The sequence below is a fragment of the Lepisosteus oculatus genome, chromosome 6, assembly GCF_040954835.1.
Source record: "Lepisosteus oculatus isolate fLepOcu1 chromosome 6, fLepOcu1.hap2, whole genome shotgun sequence".
NCBI lineage: Eukaryota > Metazoa > Chordata > Actinopteri > Semionotiformes > Lepisosteidae > Lepisosteus > Lepisosteus oculatus.
In genome coordinates, this window is record NC_090701.1 from 42188228 (window position 1) to 42202378 (window position 14151).

At 43.4% G+C, this 14151-nt stretch overlaps 1 protein-coding gene across 1 annotated transcript; it reads left to right on the top strand.

Annotated features, from left to right (window-relative positions):
- The first annotated feature begins 1605 nt into the window (after positions 1 to 1605).
- Positions 1606 to 12329, top strand: LOC138239462 (hepatic and glial cell adhesion molecule-like). The gene is made up of 5 exons (XM_069191668.1): positions 1606 to 1723; positions 9539 to 9847; positions 10079 to 10342; positions 11625 to 11842; positions 12306 to 12329. The coding sequence occupies exons 1-5, from the start codon at positions 1687 to 1689 to the stop codon at positions 12327 to 12329; spliced, it is 852 nt and encodes a 283-aa protein (XP_069047769.1). The 5' UTR covers positions 1606 to 1686.
- The last annotated feature ends 1822 nt before the right edge of the window (positions 12330 to 14151 follow it).

Sequence of the window (14151 nt, forward strand, 5' to 3'; positions counted from 1 at the left end):
TTGTGGACAAATGATGGATTATTGCAAAAAAATGCAGAAAAATGTGAAAAGAGAAGGATTTATGTACAATACACAGTATACTATACATATACCTTCAAATAATGGTGGTAATGATGAAGTCACTTAGTATCCTATTGAACACAATGAAGTTGATAATTTGGTTATAGCAAGGTGTAATGTGCCATTCAGATACTACCTAGATCTGTCTCTCCTGAATGACTGAAAACTGGGCAAAGGTTTGAATACCTTTACAGGTGACAGTATGTTTGTGACTAGTTACATTTGTGTTTGTGTCTTTATGTGTCTATATTTGTGTCTACGTTTGTGTTTGTGTCTTTACCCTGCTCATTGCCCACTGTTTACAACATACTTGTCACGCCCGACATCCCTCCCTAGAGGGCGCTCCACTGCTCCCATTATTGTCCGTGTGATTAAGCTCTCCAGGTGTACCCTTTCAGTGTTATTATTTAAAGACCAGCTCCTCCAGTCCTCGGGGCTCATCATTAGGGTAAGATGCCGCGAGGCCCGCCTGGCACCAGGAAACTCTACGTCCGTCTCCTGAGGGCACAGGCCTCATCCCCGACACCTCCCGCTTCCTGAGCCCGGGGTCTGGAGGATCTCGCCCCGTCACTCTTGGACCTCCATGTTTTGTCTCTCCGTGTGCTCCCCCCTCCCGGGGATTTGAACTTTGTCGCGTCCCAGGATGGATTCCTTGTTGATGGACTCTCGGACTGTGCTTTGACCTGCCCTTGGACCCGTTTGGATCTGGATGCCGTTCTGTCTTCCCCGTTCACTGTCTCACGGACTGTCACCATTATTTTGTGCACTATTAAACCCTTGTGTGTTCCCTTTCACTACGCCTCCTGTTTTCTCCAGCTCTTACCGCATCGCATAGGGTCTTCTACAAGATCTGACATGGATTTCAGTCCGTGTTCGTGATAATACTAGAGACTACACACTCCTTACTGCACACTATATACTGCTTATTCCATACTGCACTATATATACAGTATGTGGGTGGGGTATACAGTACTGAAACACAGGTCTCATCGGTGAAACATGTAGGGTCTGCATGAGTACAGTACTGAAACACAGCTTAGTGACGTTACTATATACACAGATCTCATTTATACTTTTTTGAAGCAACTTAGTGAGTATTATAGAATCTGTCAGGTATAAACATAACAGGACAGGAGACACAGTGAGAGAGAAGAGATAACAGAGAATCACTTAATAATAAACACACAACAGGACAGGAGACACTGAGAGAGAGGAGATAACATAGAATCCGTCAGTAATAAACACATACAAGTGGACAGGAGACTGAAAGAAAAAACAAAGAAGCAGAACAGCCACCGAGGTAGGAGCAGTAATTCTGCACTTGGTGGAGCTCAAAGCGTGTTTCTGGGTTATTTTCTTGAAACACACACCCATATGATCAAACACTCAGTGTGTCAATATTCACCAGAGGGTTAGCAGCAACTGTCAGCAGTACTGTATGTCACTTTCGGTGCATCAGTAAAGAATTTAGCGGAAGTGCATCAGTAGAGTGTTTAGTGTCATTACATCAGTATGGTGTGTAGTGTCAGTGCGTACGTACAGTATTCAGTGTCAGTGCCTCAATACAACGTGTTCAGACTGCCGCCCTCTCTTCTGTGACTGAAGAATTACTGTTAAGCTGGAGAGATGATCTGTCTGGTTTTGTCCTTTCTGGTCCTGCTGGGTAAGTCACAGTACAGCCTCTACCTGTGTCTAAGCTATCATCTGCAAAACTACTCCAGCATGAGCTCCTGTCACACTGCTTACAATTTCCACAGCTTCTTTAAGTTTCTTTAAGTTTCTTTCTTTAAGTTTAAGCAACTTAAACTCATGGTGATGCTTTACAGAAGCATGTATTTATTAGCACTATCTGTATGAGTAGGTACAGCGCTAGGATAGTAATTGCTTTCCAATCATTTTACTGCCATAGCTAAATCATACCCTACATACAGTAGTACACTCTGCTCATTTTACACTACACACTGCACACAGCTCATTGTACACTGTAAACTACTGCTTGTTATAAACTACATACTGCTTGTTATAAACTACCGCAGACTATTGACTGCACACAAAATACTGCTTATTGTGCACCGCAGACTATTGACTGCACACTACATACTGCTCACTGTACACTGAACACTGCAGACTACTGACTGCACACTGCATACTGCTCACTGTCACTGTACACTGCAGACTACTGACTGCACACTGCATACTGCTCACTGTCACTGTACACTGCAGACTACTGACTGCACACTACATACTGCTCACTGTACACTGTACACTGCAGACTACTGACTGCACACTGCATACTGCTCACTGTCACTGTACACTGCAGACTACTGACTGCACACTGCATACTGCTCACTGTCACTGTACACTGCAGACTACTGACTGCACACTGCATACTGCTCACTGTCACTGTACACTGCAGACTACTGACTGCACACTGCATACTGCTCACTGTCACTGTACACTGCAGACTACTGACTGCACACTGCATACTGCTCACTGTCACTGTACACTGCAGACTACTGACTGCACACTGCATACTGCTCACTGTCACTGTACACTGCAGACTACTGACTGCACACTGCATACTGCTCACTGTCACTGTACACTGCAGACTACTGACTGCACACTACATACTGCTCACTGTCACTGTACACTGCAGACTACTGACTGCACACTGCATACTGCTCACTGTCACTGTACACTGCAGACTACTGACTGCACACTGCATACTGCTCACTGTCACTGTACACTGCAGACTACTGACTGCACACTGCATACTGCTCACTGTCACTGTACAATGTAGACTATTGACTGGACACTGCATACTGCTCACTGTCACTGTACACTGCAGACTACTGACTGCACACTGCATACTGCTCACTGTCACTGTACACTGCAGACTACTGACTGCACACTGCATACTGCTCACTGTCACTGTACACTGCAGACTACTGACTGCACACTGCATACTGCTCACTGTCACTGTACACTGCAGACTACTGACTGCACACTGCATACTGCTCACTGTCACTGTACACTGCAGACTACTGACTGCACACTGCATACTGCTCACTGTCACTGTACACTGCAGACTACTGACTGGACACTGCATACTGCTCACTGTCACTGTACACTGCAGACTACTGACTGCACACTGCATACTGCTCACTGTCACTGTACACTGCAGACTACTGACTGGACACTGCATACTGCTCACTGTCACTGTACACTGCAGACTATTGACTGCACACTGCATACTGCTCACTGTCACTGTACACTGCAGACTACTGACTGCACACTGCATACTGCTCACTGTCACTGTACACTGCGGACTACTGACTGCACACTACATACTGCTCACTGTACACTGTACACTGCAGACTACTGACTGCACACTGCATACTGCTCACTGTCACTGTACACTGCAGACTACTGACTGCACACTGCATACTGCTCACTGTCACTGTACACTGCAGACTACTGACTGCACACTGCATACTGCTCACTGTCACTGTACACTGCAGACTACTGACTGCACACTGCATACTGCTCACTGTCACTGTACACTGCAGACTACTGACTGCACACTGCATACTGCTCACTGTCACTGTACACTGCAGACTACTGACTGCACACTACATACTGCTCACTGTCACTGTACACTGCAGACTACTGACTGCACACTGCATACTGCTCACTGTCACTGTACACTGCAGACTACTGACTGCACACTACATACTGCTCACTGTCACTGTACACTGCAGACTACTGACTGCACACTACATACTGCTCACTGTCACTGTACACTGCAGACTACTGACTGCACACTGCATACTGCTCACTGTCACTGTACACTGCAGACTACTGACTGCACACTGCATACTGCTCACTGTCACTGTACACTGCGGACTACTGACTGCACACTACATACTGCTCACTGTCACTGTACACTGCAGACTACTGACTGCACACTACATACTGCTCACTGTACACTGCAGACTACTGACTGCACACTACATACTGCTCACTGTCACTGTACACTGCAGACTACTGACTGCACACTGCATACTGCTCACTGTCACTGTACACTGCAGACTATTGACTGCACACTGCATACTGCTCACTGTCACTGTACACTGCAGACTACTGACTGCACACTGCATACTGCTCACTGTCACTGTACACTGCAGACTACTGGCTGCACACTGCATACTGCTCACTGTCACTGTACAATGTAGACTATTGACTGGACACTGCATACTGCTCACTGTCACTGTACACTGCAGACTACTGACTGCACACTGCATACTGCTCACTGTCACTGTACACTGCAGACTACTGACTGCACACTGCATACTGCTCACTGTCACTGTACACTGCAGAATGCTCACTGCTGTTTATTCACACACCTGGCTGTTTTTTACATGGAGATACCAGGACCTGCCTCTTTTTGTGTCAAAATATATATTTTGTGGGTTATATTCTATACTGTGTGTAGTAGTTTGTGTTATATTCTGTATGATGTAGTCTGTATGGTATATTATGTCTTCTATAATTTGTGTCATCTTGTGATGAATTCTGTGGATCATATTCTGTATTTTAAGATTTATTCGGTGCTCTGGAGAATGTATTCAGTAGTTTGTGTTGTATTCTATTTTGTTATACATCCCATTTTGTGTTCAAGGGGAATCCAAACTAAAAAAGCAACAATTCACTGAAATGCAGATTAGATTTCTCTGTATGTCTTTTTCATGAAAATGGCTCCAGTGATGTGCTCCTATTTAGGAAAATTAAAATGGTTCTTTCCCTGTCTGCTTTGTCATCCTGTATCCATATGAGATATAAGAACAATGTACTGTACTCTGGTTTATTAGCTGCATTGCAGTCAATCACAAGCAGTAATGCCCAGAGCTATAGAAGTGTTCCAGATCTTCTTTTAGTGGGCTACTAGATTAAATGCTTCTCTTGAAGAAAAAGCCTTGTTTCCATTGTGTGCATTGTAACAGTTTCCAGCAGAGCTTCTGGGACTGTGTCTTTAACCTCCTCCACCCTCTCCCCTTAATAACATGGGGTGTTGGCAAATGTTACTCACTCTTCCTGTGAACCTGCAGCCCTGAGATTCTGACTCTTGATTGTCCACTCAAAAACACCCTTTAAAAGGGAAAAAACTACAGTGTTTACACAATAAAACTCTCTCATTTCAAATGATCAGTAAATTAACATTTCAGCCATGTTAATATAGAATTATAACTTTTTCTGTCTTCAATTTATGTATAACTGAATGTCCCTGGCATTAATGTTTTTTTAAGTATGGCATTTATGTTAAAATATACCAGATAAGGTTATATAACTACTAATGTGACACTCAATCAATACTCAATCGCAACTAATCATGAAACGAATGAGGTCAGTAGCTGTGGGTTTAAGTTTGAACATGTCTTGTATTATAGACACTTTTATTTCCTTTGATAAATGATATAGATTCACATAGAGATCCTTCAGAGGAATAAGCCAATACATTGTTTTATGTATAAGCTGCATTTGTGTCTGCAAGAGTATAAATGTGTTCATTGCTGTTCCTCTGACTTTACCATTTTAAAACAGCGTTTTGCCTGTCATCTGGTCTGTGTACTAGTCCAGTAAGAGCATACTGTAGTCACTGTGGCATGTCAGTCCTACACAACATTGCTACTGACTGGATGAGCCTCCTATTCCATCTTCAAGACTTTTGGCATTTTCTGACTGTTTCACCACAAATATCAAGGGACTGCAACCACAGATACGAGAAGGGACACCGTTCCAAAAAGCAGTAGAAAATAAACATTTTTAGAAAGATGACGTTAAGCTTTTTTTCCTTTAATACACCCTTACATTGGCCCACACCAGTTATTCTCTGTACTCCTGAATTTCCAATATCCCTGCTTTTCCCTGAGGATCACAAGTGTAGAGTCACATCACAAAAAAAATCATATTAAATTAACACCCAGATGTGACGGAACACATTTAAGACTTATAATGCATTTAAATATGTATTTCCTTAATTGCAGTTGTCTTCACTCCCCAGGTTATCAGAAAATGTCACCACTGCATACTAAAGGCTCTACATACAGCTACTAATAAAGCAGACATTAAACTGCATTATTCATAAATTACACTTTTATTAATAAACCTCATTATGAATAATTGTGGTGTGTCTGGAAAACACCTTTAATTAAATATTACAATAATTTTTAAGTGGCAGATGCATATGTTAGTGACAATATTATTTTCACTATATGCAGGAATGAACTAATGTGATCCACAGTTCCGTTTAGTCTGCTACTAAGCTGTTTAAACCACATGAAGAGGTGGTTTAAGTTAGTTCCATACTTCAGTAACATCTAGAGGGCAGGAGCTGTTACTTTCGGTTTGTTGCTAATGAGAACAGGTTTAGTATGGTGTTACGGACTAATTTGTCTTAAGGTAGCGCCCTGGTTAAGCATGGAGCTAACCATGGGTTGCACAGTTAATATGCTGCTTTAAGGTTGTTGGAATTGACCCATCATGTCACAACACGTAATAACAGTAAACTATTTTATATATCTTGCTGAGCACCTCGAACATTCTAAATGGCTGCATCTGTAACTAATAAGGCTAAGAAAAGACTACAAAATGCTAACATTTGTTGTGAATCTTGGATAAGATACTGTACCTTAGCAAGATGGCATTGGATTGGACTGGGGTACATCTTTTCAGATCACTTGTTTATTACACTCAAAACTTATTTTATGATGTATAGGAACCTTTCTTGTTAAACATTCTTCCAAACCTCTCAGCCATGCAGATTAGGTGATTTACAAAATGTGATAAGCTAGCCTGTATTTATGATGTGTACTATATGCCTGTCTCCTAATGCCACGAATTCAGTATCTGTAAAAGAAATGTGTGTGTTTTTGAACAGAGCCCCCCTTCTCCCCTTTTATCTTTTTCTGTTTGGTCTCTTTTTATTTTGTGTATCTGTTGTGGTGAAAGAAGAAAAGTTAATAAACTTAGTTCAAAATTCTTACTAAGGAATATTTTTCTAATACGTCACGTGAATAAAAATTCCATTATTAATGCTGAAACACAAGTTAACATGTTAACACTTCCAGCTGGAAAAACAGTGTTGGGTTGAGCCATAGTCTGTCTTGGCAACTGCTCACTTAGCCCTGGTGCAAAGAGAAGACACAGAGCTTTGTCTAATATTGCTAAGGGCAGTTTTTCCAGACGTTAGCGTTCGTGAACTTTACTCTTCTTGCCTGGGTCCTGTCACGTGTGAGACGAGAGGAGAGAATCTCAGTTCATCCAGGCTGTAGCTTTTTGCTGAATATCTAGAATATCAAAAAAAATATTTCAACTGTCTGTTGATCAGGTAAAACTATTTGATTCACTCTTTTGACCTGGCTTTCTGGACAAATTTAAAGTCCTGAGTTGGACTGCTTACAGGCACATGGTTGGAAAAACCTGACTGACAGCTCAGCTGGAAAGAGAAGAGAAGTTGGGGAGATAACCAACAAAAATGAGTTGGATGCTACTTTTTAAGGCATGACATCACAGTTGGTGATTGGTAAGGATGTTTTCAGGTGTAGTCCTACAGGTCTCTCATTGGTGGATTGTCTGTTGGATGATGGACCGTAACCTCTGGCCCAAAAGAGGGATAAATAGCAGGGAGCCAGGCTGCACCAACAGCATTAGTGTACAGTTTCACTGTGTTCTGGTCTGTGTTCCAGTCCTGGAATGTCTTTCTTACTAAATGGGCTTTAACTGTATTTGACACAGAGGCCTAAGCCGCTTTGTCAAGGCAATAAAAAGATTTTTCTATGTGTAACAGTATGCCTTGAAGATACAACTCAATAATTTTAAAACTAAGCTGGAATTTAGTTTTAAAGCTAAAGCTAAGCTAAGCAGGTGTGAGCCTGGTCAGTACCTGGGTGGGAGACCTCCTTGGAAAAACTGGAAGAGTTGCTGCTGGAAGAGGTGTTAGTGGGGCCAGCAGGGGGCGCTCACCCTGCAGTCTGTGTGGGTCCTAATGCCCCAGTATAGTGACGGGGACACTACACTGTAAACAGGCGCCGTCCTTCGGATGAGACGTAAAACCGAGGTCCTGACTCTCTGTGGTCGTTAAAAATCCCAGGGCGTTTCTCGAAAAGAGTAGGGGTGTAACCCCGGCGTCTTGGCCAAATTTCCCATTGGCCCTTATCAGTCATGGCCTCCTAATAATCCCCCTCTATGAATTGGCTACATTACTCTGCTCTCCTCCCCACTGATCGCTGATGTGTGGTGAGCGTTCTGGCGCACTATGGCTGCCGTCGCATCATCCAGGTGGGGCTGCACATTGGTGGTGGTGGAGGGGAGTCCCCATTACCTGTAAAGCGCTTTGAGTGGAGTGTCCAGAAAAGCGCTATATAAGTTTAAGCAATTATTATTATTATTATTATTATTATTATTATTATTATTATTAAAACAGAATATCAGATTATTGTTGCTGATCTTGTTAGAATTGGATGCAAGCAGTCTAGACAGCTCCAGAGACGGATCAGACTAGAGACAGTAGTGAGGTGAATTGTCCATCTTTATTCTTGATGTTCACAACCAGAGATCAGGGCTGATGATGTTGATGTCCCTTACTGGAACCTGTATGGGTAATATACCCCCTTCTAGAGGATTGAATGAAACCAGTCTCTACTAGCCCTTACCGGTATATTTTCATACAACTACCACTCATACTGTTTCCGTCAAGGTCAACTCAACATTTCTAAACCTTCTCACAGTAATGGGTATAATACAGTGAGAGCTGATCAGCTTTCACATAACTTGTTCATAATTTGAATGTTAAGCAGCAGCATTACAAAAGAAGGACAAACATACTGTATGCAGTATATTGCAGGACATAAAAGGTATATAATGATTGAAACAATTATAATCGGTAATCAATCAACATGTTAATATAAGTGTCAATCAATACTACATCTGTTAAATAAACACAATAGTGATCTGAAGATGCACTGCCAGTCCAGAGCAAGGTCTTCTGCCACATTAAGTCAGAAGTACGTACAGCAAAGTCCATGATGAAGACAAGACACTGTCAATGTTATACACAGCAGCAGCCCAGACCACAGCGGGCCAAACTGGTATGGAGCTACCAATACTGGTCACAGTTGAAATAAGGCCAACTGGATAAACAGTGCTCATAAGGAACTATGGATTAAAAATGAAAAGAAAAACATTGGAGAAAAAAGTCACACTGCCTATGAAGAGAATCTAACACGCCAGCAGGAGGGTCAGTAGAGGTACAGCAGTTCACAAAGTTCATTCCAACAAATGAATTTTGTACCTGTCCAGTCAGTGTGTTAAATGTAAAATCAGGCATGTAAATTTGTAACAGAGAGGTGCTGTATTTGACTTTTATTGAAGCTTGTTCAGACTGAACAGAAAGTCTTATCTCTTTCTCTCTCCTCCACAGGGACACAACTGTCTCCCACTCTGCAGCGGGAAGTGAAAGGCATTGTGGGAGAGTCTGTCACGTTTCCAAGTGTCCAAGTGTCACAGTTCATAGATCTAATACAAGGAGATAGTGCTACTATCCGCACGGTTGCAGAAGTAATTAATGGGACGATAACTAACACTCAACCAGACTTCAAAGACAGAGTGACCTGGGACAATCAATCTGGATTCTTCAAAATCTGGGATCTGAGAACAAATGACAGTGGGGTTTATACAGTGCAGAGCCTGGGTACCCAGAAGAATTCCACCTTTAACCTGACAGTGTTCAGTGAGTATCCCCTGTATCCCCTGTGTGCATGAAATTCACTCTGAAAGAGTCCTGTCTCTAACAGTGTTTAACCTGACAGTGGTCAGTCAGTGTGTTGCTTGTGTCCACAGTGTTCTGTATTCTGTGTACAGAGCACCGCAACTTTTTGTCAGCAAGTGAAGAATTAAGTCCGAATTGACAGCTGTTGTATCTTTACAGACAGAGTTTACATTTCAGGTCATGTCTCTACAGATAGAGTGTCCAGACCTCAGGTGTCCAGAGTGTCTCAGGTCAGTGACAGGTGCTCTCTTCTGTGCTCTGTGAGTAACGGGAGAGAGGTGACCCTGTCCTGGCAGAGAGAGGGAGAGACACTGACAAACACCAGCAACCCTGATCTCAACACCCCCCTGACTCTCCCTCTGGAGACAGAAGGACTCTCTCACTCCTACAGCTGTGTGGCCTCTAACCCAGTCAGCACTGAGACTCTCACAGTCAGACCTGAGGTTCACGGCTTTGGTGAGATACTGGAGTCAAGACATTTTCTTGACAGCTGCCAGACTGAGCCAATGAATTTGTAATTGAATCTGTACTGTATTCCGTGACAGAATGCTGAGCCACCTCCTGACCCCACGAGCAGTGCTTTTTGTTTTTCCAGCAGTATTGGGGGCTCTTTTTTCAGTTCTTCTATTCTAATTGTAGGATGCTTCTCCTGACATCCGTGTCTGTGAGTGGGCCTCGGCCTGGCTTTCCTCAGGTTGTCCACTCCGATATCAGTGGTAGAATGTTGAACGTGTATTTTGCTCAGTTTTCGGTGTTTTTCTAGTTTTTATTCCCGGGTTTTTGTGTTTTTACATTGATTTTTTTTGGTGTTTTGGTTTTTCACTTCCTGGTTTCCCCTTCTCTCTGGTTCCCCAGACCCCTGTGTCGTGGCACTCTTGGTTCCTATCTGTTTTGAGTGGTGTGTTACCCTGGTCTCCCAAGTTTATTTTTGTTGTTTGTGCTTTTGTACTTGTTTTTTGTTGACGCTCCGGAGCTCTATCCGCCCCCCCCACCTAATAAAGGTTTCTACCCTGGAGGAGGGGGCAGCTCTCATCCGTGGACTCCAGGAGGTTTCCTTTCAGTTAAATGAGGTTTTTCCTCCCCCCAGTGTGCTGTGCAGCTCATTTACTTGTTGGGCGTCAGGAGCCGCTCATGAAGGGCGGGGGTACTGTCACGCCCTCTGCAGCTAGGGGGCGCTCCTATTCTGTCCTGTCCCTAGTTTCGTTTCCTGTGCTTTGCTTGTCCTTCCAGTGTGTCTCTCTGGGGCTGTATATTTCCGGGTCACGCTTTTCTTCTCGCTCAGCATTGATGTTCAGATGTCCAGGAACCCACCTAGCATCAGGTCGCCCCACATCCGCTGCCTGAGGGCATATGTTTCTATATGGCATTTTCTGAACAGCTGAGCCCAGGTTAACCCCCGTCCCGCCGCTACGCATAGGGTCTTTTTCCACTCTCCTGCCATTCCACGGTTTATCCCTTCCAACATCTGTGACATTACCTCTTCTCTTAATGTTCTTTTAAAAAACATTAACAGATTTCAGCTCTTCACACCACCCAGCCCTCTATTTATTCAGATACTCTGTTCTCGTTTGCTTTATAGCTCTTCATTACATGAAACAAGAGCTCAAAAGCTGATCCATTGTGTTTCTTCTTGCTTCACTTAGTGTAGTCTTTATAGTGAAATTGAGTAGCAGCACCTATCAGACTGATTAGTATTTGACAGTGTTGAAGGGTCTCACTGCACTTTATGTTTCTGCAGAAAGAGTGTCCAAACCTCACATATTCCAAGAAATCGGGGGCATCAAGAGCTGCTCTCTGCTGTGCTCTGTGAGGAACGGGAGAGAGGTGACCCTGTCCTGGCAGAGAGAGGGAGAGACACTCAACCACACCAGCAACCCTGATCTCAACACCCCCCTGACTCTCCCTCTGGAGACAGAAGGACTCTCTCACTCCTACAGCTGTGTGGCCTCTAACCCAGTCAGCACTGAGACACTCCCAGTCAGACCTGAGGAGCACTGCTTTGGTAAGATACTGGAGTCAAATAAACTTCTTGACAGTAGCTGCCACACTTAAGTCACTTGATTTGTTATTTTGTCTGTACTGTATTAACCCCTCTCTCTCAGTGCAGTGTTAATGTACTGTAGTGTCCAGTCAGTGTGTCTGGACTGTATTAACCCCTCTCTCTCAGTGCAGTGTTAATGTCCTGTAGTGTCCAGTCAGTGAGTCTGGACTGTATTAACCCCTCTCTCTCAGTGCAGTGTTAATGTCCTGTAGTGTCCAGTCAGTGTGTCTGGACTGTATTAACCCCTCTCTCTCAGTGCAGTGTTAATGTACTGGAGTGTCCAGTCAGTGTGTCTGGACTGTATTAACCCCTCTCTCTCAGTGCAGTGTTAATGTACTGGAGTGTTGTGTATTACTCTCTCTCTCTGCTGTTTCACAGGTACTGGGAGCAGTGGGAGTGTGATTTCAGCAGCTGTCCACTTTGTAACTGTGTCAGTGTTCGGAGTGCTGACTGTGTTCGCAGTCCTGGTTGTGATGAGGAATGAGCTCATCCTGAAGAGACTGACAGAGAGTCACCAGCAAGGTAGATGCCAGTCTTCTTACCAAGAACATCCGTTAACAATGTAATTAAAGAATAAGTGATATAGTTACAGTGTGGTGCAAAAAACGTACTGTATTTAGCTCTTTGTGAAATTCACCTAATCCTCACCAAGTCATAATAGTAGATAAAACTACTGTCACACCCCACACTCTACCTCGGAAACACCGTTCTGTCCCTGTCACATTCCACACTCTCCCTCGCAAACGACGTTACATTCCCGGAACCTCTGCTTCACAATCTCATCCCTGTTTGAACCCATCACATTCTCACATGCATCAGATTCCTCAAATTCTCACTCCCTAGCCAATCATCCAATCACACCCCTCTCCTTTCAGTATTTAAACTCCCCTCACACACCTTTCCATGCTTACTATTGAGAAGCCTCTTGTAGTATTCTCCAGTGTGTGTTTCCAAGCCTATTGACTGATCTCCTGTTATGAATCATCTGCTTCTGCCTATTGACCTTGCCTCCTGGATTTTGACTTTTGGATTGTTTTGGATATCTTTCATTGCTGGACCCTTAGCCTCCCTTCTCGATCTTGCCTCTTGGATTTTGACTTTTGGATTGTTTCTGGACATCTCTTGTTACCAGACCCTCTGCCTCCCTTATCGACCCAGCCTTTGGATTTTGTCTTTTGGATCGTCCCTTTGCTACTCTGCATTCTGTGGGATTCCTGTCACGCATAAGGATCCTCCTATTCTACTGATTGGGTTCCCTGACAACTACCTTATTGGACAAATACACGGAGAAATTCTACTTTGTGTGGGATATTTAAAAAAAAAAGTACCAGTATTAAATATATTCAGGTGAAAAAGCAAATGTTTAGCAAATGATGCCTGCTATATATAAATCTTATTGCTCCTCATCTAGAAACAGTAACTTGAATCAAATATCTACTGGAAGAGGTGGTCAGTCTCTCATATCACTGGGGTCATAGCCCACTCTTTCATACAGAACAGTGATGTTTTCTTGTAGGTATAGGTCCCACCACAGCATTTCTATGTGGTTTAGGTCTGGACTTTGAGTTGACCATTCAGGATTCCACAAATCCTGAATATCTTCTTTTTGGTTCAGTCTGTCAGAGATTTGCTTGTGTGTTTTGGATCATTGCCCTGTTGCATGATCCATTTTCAGTTCAACTCCACATTTTCCCACAACAACTGCACCTGATGGTGGGTATGCAGTTCTTCTGGTTAAATAGTTGTGTGGTTGGGGTTTTTTTTTTTTTTTTTTTGCCCAACATGGCAATTTTGCATTATAGCCAAAGAACTCCACTTTGTGCTCATCTGTCCAGAGCACATTGTTCCAGGAGTCATGTTCTTTGTTCAAGTGCTGCTTTGCAAATGTAATCCATGCAGCAATGTTCTTCTTGCAGAATAGAGTAGCGGCAACAAACAAACCAAATCGAGAGGCGAGATCGTGGTCAACGAGAGGAAGGAAGGTTGATATCCAGGTCAGTCACTGGAGGCAAACAATCCGAATCGAGAGGCGAAATCCAGAGTGACACAGTTAGGAATCGCCAGGTAGAGCTCTCAGGGAGTTAACTCAATACCAAGCAGTGGGAAGTGGGTTAGGATGGTTTAAATAATGCTGCTCGCTTGTTATTATTAACCCACTGCTGGTACTGGTTAGCTCTTTTGTGAGCTGATCTCTGCTGGCTGGTGGTCGAGACACCATCCTTCC

Excerpts from the sequence above, each read along its gene's own strand:
- LOC138239462 (XM_069191668.1), top strand. The coding sequence starts at position 1,687 with ATGATCTGTCTGGTTTTGTCCTTTCTGGTCCTGCTGG. Across the intron at positions 9,848-10,078 it reads CTTTAACCTGACAGTGTTCA|ATAGAGTGTCCAGACCTCAG; the intron begins GTGAGTATCCCC and ends ATGTCTCTACAG. Across the intron at positions 11,843-12,305 it reads GCTGTGTGGCCTCTAACCCA|GTACTGGGAGCAGTGGGAGT; the intron begins GTCAGCACTGAG and ends GCTGTTTCACAG.